This window comes from Apaloderma vittatum, unplaced genomic scaffold (genome assembly GCF_000703405.1).
Source record: "Apaloderma vittatum isolate BGI_N311 unplaced genomic scaffold, ASM70340v1 scaffold2802, whole genome shotgun sequence".
NCBI lineage: Eukaryota > Metazoa > Chordata > Aves > Trogoniformes > Trogonidae > Apaloderma > Apaloderma vittatum.
Genome location: NW_009704003.1, coordinates 81629 through 93906, shown reverse-complemented (window position 1 = coordinate 93906; position 12278 = coordinate 81629). Strand labels below are relative to the sequence as shown.

The 12278-nt window shown below is 44.8% G+C and overlaps 1 protein-coding gene across 1 annotated transcript in view; it reads right to left on the bottom strand.

Annotated features, from left to right (window-relative positions):
* The window catches only part of LOC104270477 (voltage-dependent N-type calcium channel subunit alpha-1B-like), a gene marked incomplete at both ends in the record, with an annotated part of 115550 nt that overhangs the window by 44519 nt on the left and 58753 nt on the right, over positions 1-12278 (bottom strand). Inside the window, 2 exons of the mRNA XM_009864860.1 lie at positions 3293-3405; positions 6581-6693. Of these exons, the coding sequence (XP_009863162.1) occupies positions 3293-3405; positions 6581-6693 (226 nt within the window). The remainder of the gene's footprint in view (positions 1-3292; positions 3406-6580; positions 6694-12278) is intronic.

Sequence of the window (12278 nt, the reverse complement as noted above, 5' to 3'; positions counted from 1 at the left end):
TAGGGGTGACCTTGTAGTGTAGGGTCAATGGTTGGACTCGATGATCCCAAGGGTCTTTTCCAACCTGAATTGTTCTATGATGATTCTATGATTCTCTTAACCCGGCACAGCAGGCAGCAGGGGTGCCAAAATGGATTGATATCGTCAAGGCGAGACCGAATGTGGGGAGAGTGAATCCCTCCCTTCATAAGACAAGAGCCAGGAGTAAAAAAGCTCATTCCCATCAGGACATCTCTGCAGTGCGTCCTTCCAACTCCTCCAAGTGCCAGCGTCCACAAGTGGACTTAAACTCCCACGTGTTCAAACATTTCTGTGAATGTTTAACACACGTTCACGCACAGCGATGCCTTCAGCGTGGGACAACTCAGCCGCATGATTTGAGCATCCAGGACCCAGCAACTACCTCAGAGGACGAAAACAAATCCAGGACACTAACTCCAGCATGGCAAGAGGGAATGGCTCAGCGTGAATCCTGACTGACACGGCCGAGTCACATCTCGCCAGATAATGAAGTTCGTTTGCTTTTATCTCCCCTGTCGCCCGAGACGGCTCCTGGCACGCTCGCAGGAAGGGACGTCGAGTGCTGGCGGGGTGGGGAGGGTGCTCAGAAACAGCTCTCTTTCCTGGCTTTATTTCCCTGCTGAGAGCAGGCAGGAAGCATTTATATTAGGAAAACTAATGAGTCAGAAAATGCAGAAAGACCTATTAAGCGGAGGAGCTCTTTGACAATCTCCTTTTGGACAGACAGGCGTGCGGAACAAAGGGGCTGGAGCAAGCAGTAGGGAATGAGTGATTTAGAGCCATTTCATGTGTCTTCTGCTAGAAGTTTTGAGTCTGAGACAATGGGGGGAAATTCTAGTCTCTTCTTCTCCAGCGACTTCTCTTGTTTCCATCTCCTGGCCCTGGGAGCTGCCATGCAGACCTGCCCACCACAGCAGCGTGTTCCATCACCTTGCCCTGCACATCCTTCAGTTCTGGGGACTGACCCTGCAGCGTGGCCGTGGTGTCCAGCAGAAGGAAGCCCATGGATCTCTGATCTGCTGATGAGGAAAGAAGCTCAGAGCTTGAGTCAGAAGAGCCCAAACCCCATCCTTTCTTTTCATCTTCACTTTCCTCGCCTTCCTTCCCGCAGGTGTAGCTGGAAGGACCAAACCACCCCAATAATTCTCTGTGCTGAGGATGACGTAAGCATATCTATCCCAGGAGAAGCAGCTCTCCTGCTTGCACCCATTCCAAGAAAAGTTATGTCCATGATACGGTGACACAGTTTTCAATCTTCAGTCAAAAAAGCTGCAACTAAACCTACTCAGGGTTAGCCCCTGAGCAAAAGGGGCTGATCTGCTCTCCGTGGGGAAGGAGGAAGAGTTTGCTGATCACAGAGCTCTTCCTTGCTTGACATAATGTCTTCAGGCTAAAACTGCCATGGGCAAGGGCTTAGAAAATAAATGTGGAAGCTCCCTCTTGTCCTGGGATAGCTCAGCACTAAACCCTGCCTGATTATGGAGGCAGGATAATGAGGAGTTGCATTTCTACAGATGCCAGTCCCCATTCGGTTCTATCATGACAAAGAGGAAAACACGTGAAGCTGTTTTCTCCTTGTCCTCCTCTCTGATTTTTAGCCCCTCTTAGGCTGCATAATCCCCTTGTAGTCTTGTCATGTCATGTGAAAAACCACAAAATAAAGTCGAGGGAACTTCAGCATCAGTAGGACAAGAATTTCACTTCTTGTCCTGAGAAGGCGGAAGATCACACAGCTTGTTCCATGATACTCTTTGTTAAGTTAAATCTCAAGCTTCGTCCCTTTATTGTGTTGGCTCACATTCTCACTACTGAGAAAGATCATTTTAACATGCAAAAATGTCCACAATTTTTAAAAAGTGCAACACACGGTTATATACGCTACATCTCAGGAGCTTTGCGTAAAAACTGACTGCTGACAATTAATTGCTTTGAATCTGCTACAAAACATGAAGCTTTCCAAAATAAGATTAGTGCAAAAGAGGACTACAGTGATATTTCTGGGGTAGGCACCCACCTAATTTGCCAGACTTGTACAGAACTTTACATTTTCAACCCCTTTATCCCACAGTACAACAAACTCCACCAATCTTGGCTCTGCATAAGGATTAGCAGATACAAACCAGCAAAGCCTATGGAGCTGACAAAACCTGTGCATTGGAACAGCTGCAAAAGTACTCGGTTACTTTGAAAGACTGCTTTGCTCAGATGTGATAACCTGTGCTTTATTCTATTTGAGGTGGTTGGGTTTTTTTGAAGGGAGGTGCTATTCCTCCTTTTGTTGCTTTGAGAAAGAGAGCAATGGGAAGAGGGGACATCTGAGGAAGTAATGCTGTAAAATAGTGCACAAACGGTGGAAAACAGCAGAAGCACCTAAATATGTCATCAGTTTCCATACCACAGTTTTGAAATCATGCAGAAATTGCTCTAGATGGATGCATAATTTGCTCTGTTGCTGTTTGCCAATGCCAGCACACATTAACGTGCTGCGTGAGTGCAAAAATAACTGAAAAGCTGTGGCAACCCAACTCCAGTGAAAACTCAGCTTCACAGGTCAAGACTGAAAACCTCAGGCATTCCCAGACCAGACACAGCACAGGCAGCAGCCACACACGTCGTATTTGTGTCAATACAGTGGTTCAGGCACCAGGATTTAGTATTTAGCAATAACCAGGGTAGCTCAGTTTTCCAGTTCCTAAATACTTAAGGAACCAGAACAGCAGCACATAAGGATAGTGGGCAGCTGATGAGGCTTAGAAAGTAAATGAGAAACTTTTTTTCTCTTACCACAAGAAATAAGGGATGGCCTTAAACGATTTTTGTTTTAAGTGAGCTTAAAAAACAAAGAGAAGAAAAATACTCTCATGCAACCCATCACTACAGTGTGGACGCCTCTGCCTCAGGGCAGACAAACCTGTCCATGAGGTTGGAGAAAGGGCTGATTAAACTCCTTGTGGGTGCAAAAATAAGCTCAAGAACTCCCTGAGCTTTCAAGTGCCAGAAACCTCAACTGCCCAGCCATGGCAAGGGCAATTCCACATCTGAAGTTCGCTTATGGTTCCCCTTAGGGGCACTGCAGGGTGTTAGGACAGACAAGACCCTTGTGCCAGCTCATACAGGGTTTTGGGGGTTGTTTCCTTTTGTTTCGTTGGGGTTTTTAAATTTTTCCAATTATTTTTTTTTAAACACGTGTGGAAAATACTACTACTTGCTGCGAGGCTGGTAACACAGATTTGATATGGTCTAATGTGAAAGAAAAGGAAGTTGGACTTACTTTGTTACTTTGAAAATCCTCAGCAGTCGAAGTGCTCTCAAGACGCTGATGCCAAATGAGGTACCCGGTTTCACTGCAGCCCAAATAACTTCAAATATACTTCCCACGATGACCTGCAAGAAGAGTCCATTTTACATAAGGCAAAACTTTTGCTTAGTCCTCTCTGGTGCTTCTAGAGAGGCTGAGGATGGCACAAGAATCAGAGCTTGAGCTCTGATGGTTTTCTTATGAAGGCTTCAATAAAATAATGAATTGGCCAATAGCACCAAAAAACCTTGTTCCAGCTTCTTGTAGTTCAGTCTAAAAAAGGGCAACATCTAGAAGCAGGGCACGGGAGATCAGAAATAAGAACTTGTTGCTACCTTGAAAAATAACGTTTTTTGGAGGGCACTGCCCCATCCTCCCCTTCTTGTCAGAAACACCAAAAGCCTTCCACCACAGCACTGCAGAAGAGTGAAGCATTAGCTCTAGCCAAGATCTACTAGAAATTTCGGGCAACTGAGAGTCTTTAAGAGAGCGATTAAGGCAATCACCATTAAGAGATTCTGCAAAGCCTCTAGCAGGCACATCCAATCATCTGCCAGGCCCTCAGCCTCAGGTTATTGAAGGAATTGGCCCCAATCAAGGTGGGTTTTTAAGTTTTTGCTTTGCCTGTTTGTTTTAAGGTTGACAGAGAATTAACCTCAAGCAATAAAGAAATCCTCTCTGAAATCCTTTATTACAAAAAGGACAAAACAGCAATGGGTTAAGCACAATTGGAAAGGGCAATTACAGCCACACAAGTTACTGCACAGTTAATGGGGGAGAGAGGCATTTTGCTGCCAGTTGCTGTTCTTACCTGCATCAAGCTATCATTTCAGAGCTCCCATGGACCATGCTCCCCAGCTGCATGAAGCACACCGTCAACACATTATCACTGGAGCCCAGCAAGCAGCCGGTTTGTGAGGAGGGGGTTTTATTGGGAAGTCGGGGCAGGGAAGCTGTGCCTGAGCTGTGCTGGGAGGCTCAGCAGCTCAAAAAGCCCTTTCACAAACAGAAACCTGGATGTGTTTGAGAAGGACAACATTGCTTGCAGCTGCTCTAAAATGCTGTAGCCTGAGCTTCAAGAATACATAGTGGGAAAAGAAGATACATAACAGCTGCTCACCGAGTCTCTCCCGTCAGAAAAAGAAGGAACTCAAATCTCTCTCCTACAGTCTATTGCTCTTGGGAATCCCTCATGAATCAGCAAAAACCTTTCTGTAGACCTTCCACATGTTACACCAATAATTTGTTTTCCTGGCATCTCAGCACGGTCCCCTGGGAGCTTGTATCACATGAGACCCCGCTGGACTTTTTCTCCCAAGGCTGATGTTGCCCTGATTTTTTTGTTCTTTTTGCATTTGAGTGGTTTCATCTCGGTGGTTTGTCAACTAAACTGACTACAGATCTGTGTGATGTTCCAGTGGGGGTGAAGTCACTGAATTAATTCTGGGGGCTGGAAGGTGGGTGAGGAGGAAAAAACACAGATAGAAGTAGGTTCCCTATGGATTCTCTAAAGGAGAAAGAATTAGAAACAAATCAACAGCTTTACCTCCTGGGAAACACTCGGCAAAGCTTATCGCCAGCGCTGCACTCACCACAAAGCAAAGAGACCCAGTAGGTTTATCTCTCGCTTAATGCAAGCTCCTAAATCACCCGTCCCTGACCACCAGGTATGAGCTTTTCTTCCCGTGGAAGGAGTACAAGGGTACTCCTGGGTACAATAACCCAGGGAAATTGGCAGCCAGCGGGGTGCAAGCCGGCTGCACCCTGGAGCCCACCTAATCCACTGATAAAGGGCATCGGCGTAGTCTGTCACTAAACAATGCAAGCAAGAAAATGATACCCTTAAAAGGCAAACTGCTTGCCCACCAAGCTTACAGAAGCTTTGACATGCTCCGAACTTAGCAAAAGATGGATGTCAGGCCCTTGTATTCTGTGGGAACACGTTTTGTTCCAGCCTTTGCAGGACATCTTGCCACTGCAGGTACAGCCTGCCAGGGGTTGGCTGCCTTCAGCTGGGGGGAACCTCTCTGCCCCTCCAATTAGGCACCAAATCTGAATGTGCAGACATCCAGTTACCTCCCATTCCTCGTGCTATTTGTGCTTCGGTTTCCACTCATGACAGAGTTTGTGCTGGGCTGTGCAGCCAGAAAGAGGGGCACAAGGAATTGCAGTGCTCTGAGCCAGCACCAGCTTTGATGGGCACATTGGAGAGGAGCCCCACACTTGGGGCTGCCTGAGGCAACACCTTGGTCTGTTGGACAGAGGTGGTTCTTGAGCTGCATGGCTTAATCTCAAAGTTTGTTTGCCTCTGAGCCTCCCTGCTGACACTGCCAAAAAGAGGAGAAGTTCTGTGATTCTGTGAAGTTGGCTCTACCTGCAGACTTGGGTTTAGGAGCAGTCACTTACAGAACACCTCCCTCTTTTGTGTGAGCGGAGCTGGAGCCAGGAATTTTGTTCCATGGGGGAAGAAGAGTCAATGCCACGTTTTGGCAGATAAAGACTAGAAACAAAAGACTAAATCTTGGAGAGAAGGGTTGGATGAGAGGTGCAATGACCTGAATACTTTTCCCCTTGCCAAGGGCTGTAGCGTAAGCCTTGTATCTGATTTTGTTAAAGAAACCTTACAGACAGATTCCTGCTCTGGGATGCAGATTACAGCCCGAGAGCTTTTAATGGATCAATTAACACCTGCATGCAAAACTCTTGGTTAGACTGAGTCAATCCTGCCCCCACTATTCACATTTTGAAGCTGTTGTTTTAGCACAAAGGGGAGAGCCCATACTTCTGCAATAAAAGGACATGAGTTACTGCATTTCTGTCACAGAATCATGTGCTTAGACTTCTATTTCTGGGCACTCACGTCTGAAAAGCTCTGCCTATGTACCCTGAGGTAAAGGCCATTAAATAGATGATAGGGGAGATGAGCAATAAGATGGGAGGGGGACTTTTTTTGGTCTTTCAATCACTTCATTTAAATGGGAGAGAGAATCTCTCAGGAATCAGAGCATTTACCAGTGCTGATGCTGTGAACACCCTGTAGCTGAGACAATGAAATCCCCAGCTGTCACGTTTATTCAGAAAGGATGATGACTAGGAGCAGCTTCATGTGCTTCATGGCCAGTAATTTATACAATTACTCCCCATAGAAGGCACACTTGCAGCCCCATTTCTCCCAGATTCCCATACAGACCCTTAAATGCCCCTCCCGAATAACGGGGCAGCCTCCCCTCATCTCCATCCCTGCAGCTGAAGGCTACTCACCCCAAAGTCAAAGCAGTTGAACGAGGAGTGGAAGTAATTTCTCGGCCCCAGCCCGTACATCTTCAAAGACATCTCAGTAAGGAATAGACCCAGAAAAACAAACTCAGCGAAATCTGGAAAGAGAAAAAAAGAGATTAAATAAGTCTGCAAGACCTTGGTAGGCAGATCTCTTCATATGGGGAGTGGCGGTAATTTTTCACAACACAGACTGCCACCCATCAGAAGAAAATCCCTTTGCAATGGCGAGCAAGAGCCTGAGGAGAGTTTCACATAATTATTTCTATATGCACGTGAGCTGTATGTTTTCAGCTTTTAAGGACTGCGAAGGCAACGTTTCACGTGTACTGGGGGAAAGTTAGTGTGAGTGTTAAATAATATTCTTGCTGTCTTCGTAAAAGAATTTCAAAAGAAAGGTCTGGATCCAGTATTTCTAAAGGTCTAATTTAATTGCACAGATAATGTTTTACAAATGTACGTTTGGGACTTCTGTGCCTATATGAGATGGGCACTCTTGGGAGTGAGGTGTAAGCTTTTGTAGCATCTTCTTGTGATAAAAATACCTTTATACCTAACAGAACTGCTGCTTCTGAGTGCTCCTACTCAGAGGTGCTGTGCCTACTGTTAGCACGTAGCCACGTTTATTTTTATTATGCCTCTATAACCATATAATTATGGAAGAGTAAGTTCTGTTTCCTTCTGCTTCACATATCACGGGCAAATAGGCTGTGAAGCATTTGATGGGTAAAATTTATCACCTATGATGAAACAAAGGGCAGAAAGAACACAGCTGGAGACTTCCCTTTCCAGATCAAATTTTTAGGACTTGAAGCTACAGAAAACACTGCCTTTGGCTTTTTAAGTCACTCAAGTTTAGATCTGAAGACCAATAAGCAACAGCAACAAAATGAACACGTAAAGGGCAAAAAAACCCTCTACACTACCTAAACAAACCAAATAGTGTAAGGCAAACCTCTCCCTCTAGAGAAAAGATGAGGAGAAGAATCAAACTTCACAGGGTGGAGATTAATCCCATTGCTTAGCCCAGAACAGAAGGTTGTCAGATGCTGTAGCAGAGCAGATGCTATGGGAAAGTCGTCTTCTGCAATTTCAGTTTCACGGTTCCGGGAATGATAAAAACAAGTCGGAGGCCAAACTTTTCTCAAAGGCACCCATGGACAGACAAAGGGCAATGGATACAAACTACAGCAAGGAAAACTTCAGCTAGGTAGTCCTGAACCCCAGGTGCTTCACACACCTCCTGCAACAAGTGGCTGCAGCTAACGAGCGTGGGGAAAGAGAGAGGAGGGAACGAGGATCCTTTCAAACTCACTTCACTGCGTTCGCTGCCTTGCACACTTGTATTACATGACCGTGGTTGACCCAGACCCCTCTCACATACCTGCTTGAAAAATATAGCTTCAATTATCAAAAAATAAAGCAGGGTTTTAAATTTTAAGCGGAAGACCATCATGAAATATCATGGGCATAAAGTTAACTGAAATCCAGGAAGCATTAAGTAGATGAGAAGGGTTTTATTAACACTTCAGCGAGGAGCTGGCAAGGACACTTCTGCCAACATTTGCAACAGGGGAAGAAATACCAGGAGGGTATTAATTATACCATGCAACCTACTCTCCATGAAAATAGGAGCAGTATCATTAAGGGAGACTACCAAGGGCGATGTGTTCACATTTGAGAAATAAAACGTCCAAGTACGAGGTCTGCAGACTTCCCAGCCTTTTTCCTACTAGAGGTGGGTCCTCCTGCTGGAGCTCAGTGCTCAGGAAAAGGCATGGTCACATGGAAGAGCAGCTTGCCTCCATCTCCCTTTGAGGTTGGAACTTCCCAAGAGAAGCACGTTCACACCTGCATCATGCTACAACTTTTCTTTCCTTTCTGCCCCCAAAAAGAACAGCCCAGTGAGCAAACAGTTGTTTTCAAAGCAAGGGACCCCAGAGTAGGGAGTTATCCACAGCTACACTGGCAATCCATCCATATGAGTGCAGAGCGTGTGAGAAAGGGACTGCGTGAACTGAAGTCAGGCATAAAACATAATGGCTGACAAGTTCAATAATATAAAAATACCATTTTTTTAAAAAAAGTATGTGTTCAGTTGCACAAAGTTTCCTTGCACATAATTAAAAAACCCATCCATACAAGTGCAGAGGGTGTGAGAAAGGGACTGCGTGAACTGAAGTCAGGCATAAAACATAATGGCTGACAAGTTCAATAATATAAAAATACCATTTTTTTTAAAAAAAGCGTGTGTTCAGTTGTACAAAGTTTCTTTGCACGTAATTAAAAAGATCACCATTGTGAAGTAGTAAGAAAGTTATAATCCTTAATTATTAATAGCTGGCCTTGTAAAAACACGAGCCTGAACTATCCTTCCAGGTCAGACCCTGAACTTCCATTCTGTACCCTATGCACTTTGGAAATGGTAAGAAACAGAAGGCAAAAATCCCCCCCTCCAAAAAGCAGACAGATCTCTCCGGGCACAGAAGAATTTCCGCTGCTGCTCTCCTCTATTTCGGTCCTTAGCCCAAAGGGAAAGCTCACAGCAGCATTTGTGCTGACAGGAACCTCTCCCTCGCTGGGAAGTTATCGCTCCCATCTTCGGTTTCACACTCAGCTGAGCTCAGCAAGTCCGACGGTGTTTAGTGGAACGACTTCAACGTACAGTCTCCCTACCACAAGGGTTGATACCAAACCAGAGCTCTGCAGCTGATGGCCTTGCTTAGACGGGAGACAAAAGCACGTAGGGAGGGGTTGTAGAGCAGACCTACAGAAAGCATTGCACAACCTCCGTCAGCCTTGCAGCTCGCTCTGGCAGGGAGATTCTTACCCTCTTATCTATCCACCAGACTCACCTCTAAGAGTTACGTTTCAGGTGCGCCCCATATTCTACCACAGAATAACAAAAATGCTACATAGGGTGCACCGGAACGTGCACCGACAGATCTCAGAACCCTTTGCGGAGACAATTACCATCGTTTCAAAAGAAGGAAAAGGAGAGGAGAAACAGGGATTAGTGTTCAGTCACCAATCCAGCAGACATGGGAGCAAAAACCAGGTATCAACAAGTGCAACGTTCCATCATCTGACTGACACACCTTGCAGACACACATGCAAAACCAGAATGTCATAGGGGAGATAAAGCTAACAAATGCCATAAGTAGAACAGAATCAAGAAAAAAATTATTTAAAAAAACAAAAAAAAAACACACAATGGGAAATGTTAGAAACTCAGAACACGCAATAAGTAACTTTCTTCTGCTGCTCTTGAAAGAACTACCCGACTCGTCCTTTCACAGCTGACGGCTTCCATCTAGATCAGAGTTCAAACCAGGCAGCGATAGCCATATTTCAGCAGGTACCAGATGCTACAAATCATAGCACTGTGAGGACAAGGCATGGAGGCAAGGAAAATACAGACCTAGTGAGCTCCTTGGGCAGGAGGAATTAACTCGGGATGAATCAGCTCCCCCAGCGAACAGATCAGAAATGCGATTCCCTCTGACATGGCCCTGCCCATATAATTGAAAATGCAATTTCATTGTTTGGACCTCCCCAGGTGTAATTTAATCTGCTTTAAGCAGAAGCATTTTGTAATGAGATTTAAGGGGGAAAAAAGTTGGATACAAATACTCTTATTTAATTTCAAATTTGTGCTATTGGCAAAGACCGCGCTAGCATCTTTTGGCCCCATAGGTTTGAATCAGATAATTAGCAGCTCTTTTTTGTCAATCACCCATAGATTAATTCCATTTCTACTCAGTCTCCAAGTCCAGTATCATTAGGAGCATGTGTTGAGCCTGACGCTTTGGTTTCCTCTTCTCATCCTCCTCACGCATTAAACCAACCAGGAGGAGAACCTTGGCGAAGTACGAGTTTCTCCTCTTTGACAAAGCAGACATGAAATGTTCAGCAGACATAAATAAAGATGCTCCCTTCAGAAAGCCTTTCCCTCGCAACTGCAAATGCTGCATATTTATATCCGAAGGGAGCTGGCTATCTACTTCAAAAGAAAACACATCATCATCAGAAGAGGCCTAATTGCACCAAACACATGGTTCATCATTGCACAGCACGCAGGGAAGACGTTCTTGGGCTGTAATGGCTAAAATACTGTATTTATCCAAAAGGAGACATTCTGGATCTTGGGTTTAGGCAGATACAAATTCTTGGGCCGTAATGGCTAAAATGCTGTTTTCAAAAATTGTATTTATCCAAAAAGAGACATTCTGGATCTTGGGTTTAGGCAGATACAAATTCTTGGGCCGTAATGGCTAAAATGCTGTTTTCCAATATTGTATTTATCCAAAAGGAGACATTCTGGATCTTAGGTTTAGGCAGATACAAATTTAGGAGCAAATTAAGGATCGTTGTGTTGTTAGCTGGAGAAACATGGCGAGAGCTGCTTCCTGAGGGCAGCCACAGGGGAAGGGAAGCCCGATGAGAGGGGTCCCAAGTGAAATCTTACTGATCCAGTCCATAAACTTTCTCCCCATGGTCCCTAAAGCCCACCCTATGAAGGTCAGAGAGTTCTGGTTCCAAGAGTCTCCCACAACCTTAGTCAGAGGAAGAAGAGACCAGCACCAGCACCTCTGCCGGCCTCCTGCCCAGCACCAGGCACGCAAACGCGTTCAGCTCTTTCTACATGAGGCTTGCAATTTCCGCTCGAGCTACAGCGTGTATTTTAGAAACGCACCATCCCAACCGAAAATCCCTTAACACTGTGTGCCCACTGTCTGGATTTGGTTGGTTTGTTCCCCTCCGTTGAAGATGCATCTTTGCTGCTACTAGATCTGAGGAATGCTTTTCTAGGCTAGATCATTGCTGAAAGGAGTCTCTTCTGTCTGAGAATACTGGCAGTGCTGGAAAATCAACGAAAATAGACAACAAGCACGGGTAGCTGCATGAAACGCACACTTTTATAAGGAACTTATTGAACAGAAGGTCTGGGCTTCAGTGAGAACATTCCACGAGTCCATGTGCAGTATGAGAAAACCCCTTTTGCAACTTGGCACTGGAGTCCTTTCCGTATAGAGAAGGAAAATCTCTGATCTAATTTAGGGATAATTACAGAGGCATAAAGTATGTCCTGTTACTCATCATATCCCAAGAATTCGAAGAATTTCTCATTGACAATTTCAATAAGACTCAAGAAATCCCAACCCCTGTTCTGAAGCTCCTACAGTTCCTTTCCCAAAGCAGTTGCAGCACTATGGAATATCAAGCAGTGAAAGCTAATCAGAACAATTCAAGAACAGAAAAGTTAAAAGGAAAAGACCAAGGGAAAAATAAATCAATGCAGACCCGTAGGCTTTTACCAACCACACTTTAAGTAAAATTAATTTGTAATGTAATTAAACTTTTCCCCAGAGGGACAGGTATAATTGAATTAGAGGTGCCTGGCTAGAGTTTCAGGGGTTAGTGGATCCTCCCAGACTTTACCACACTCCTCCTCTGCTACAGTTCAACAAAACTCCCCATATCAATTCATTTCTAAGCGCCTTCCATGAAAAAACATAATTAGAATTGGCTACCTCCCTCTCACTCTGCATCAGATCAGCCAAGTCCTGCTCCTCTGTAGCAAACTTTGCTCATCATGGATTAACTTTAAAGCCATTTTTAAACTCCATCACTCTCACAGTTAAAGGATTTTGCCAAATTTCTTTCCAGGAGCTGTATAAAA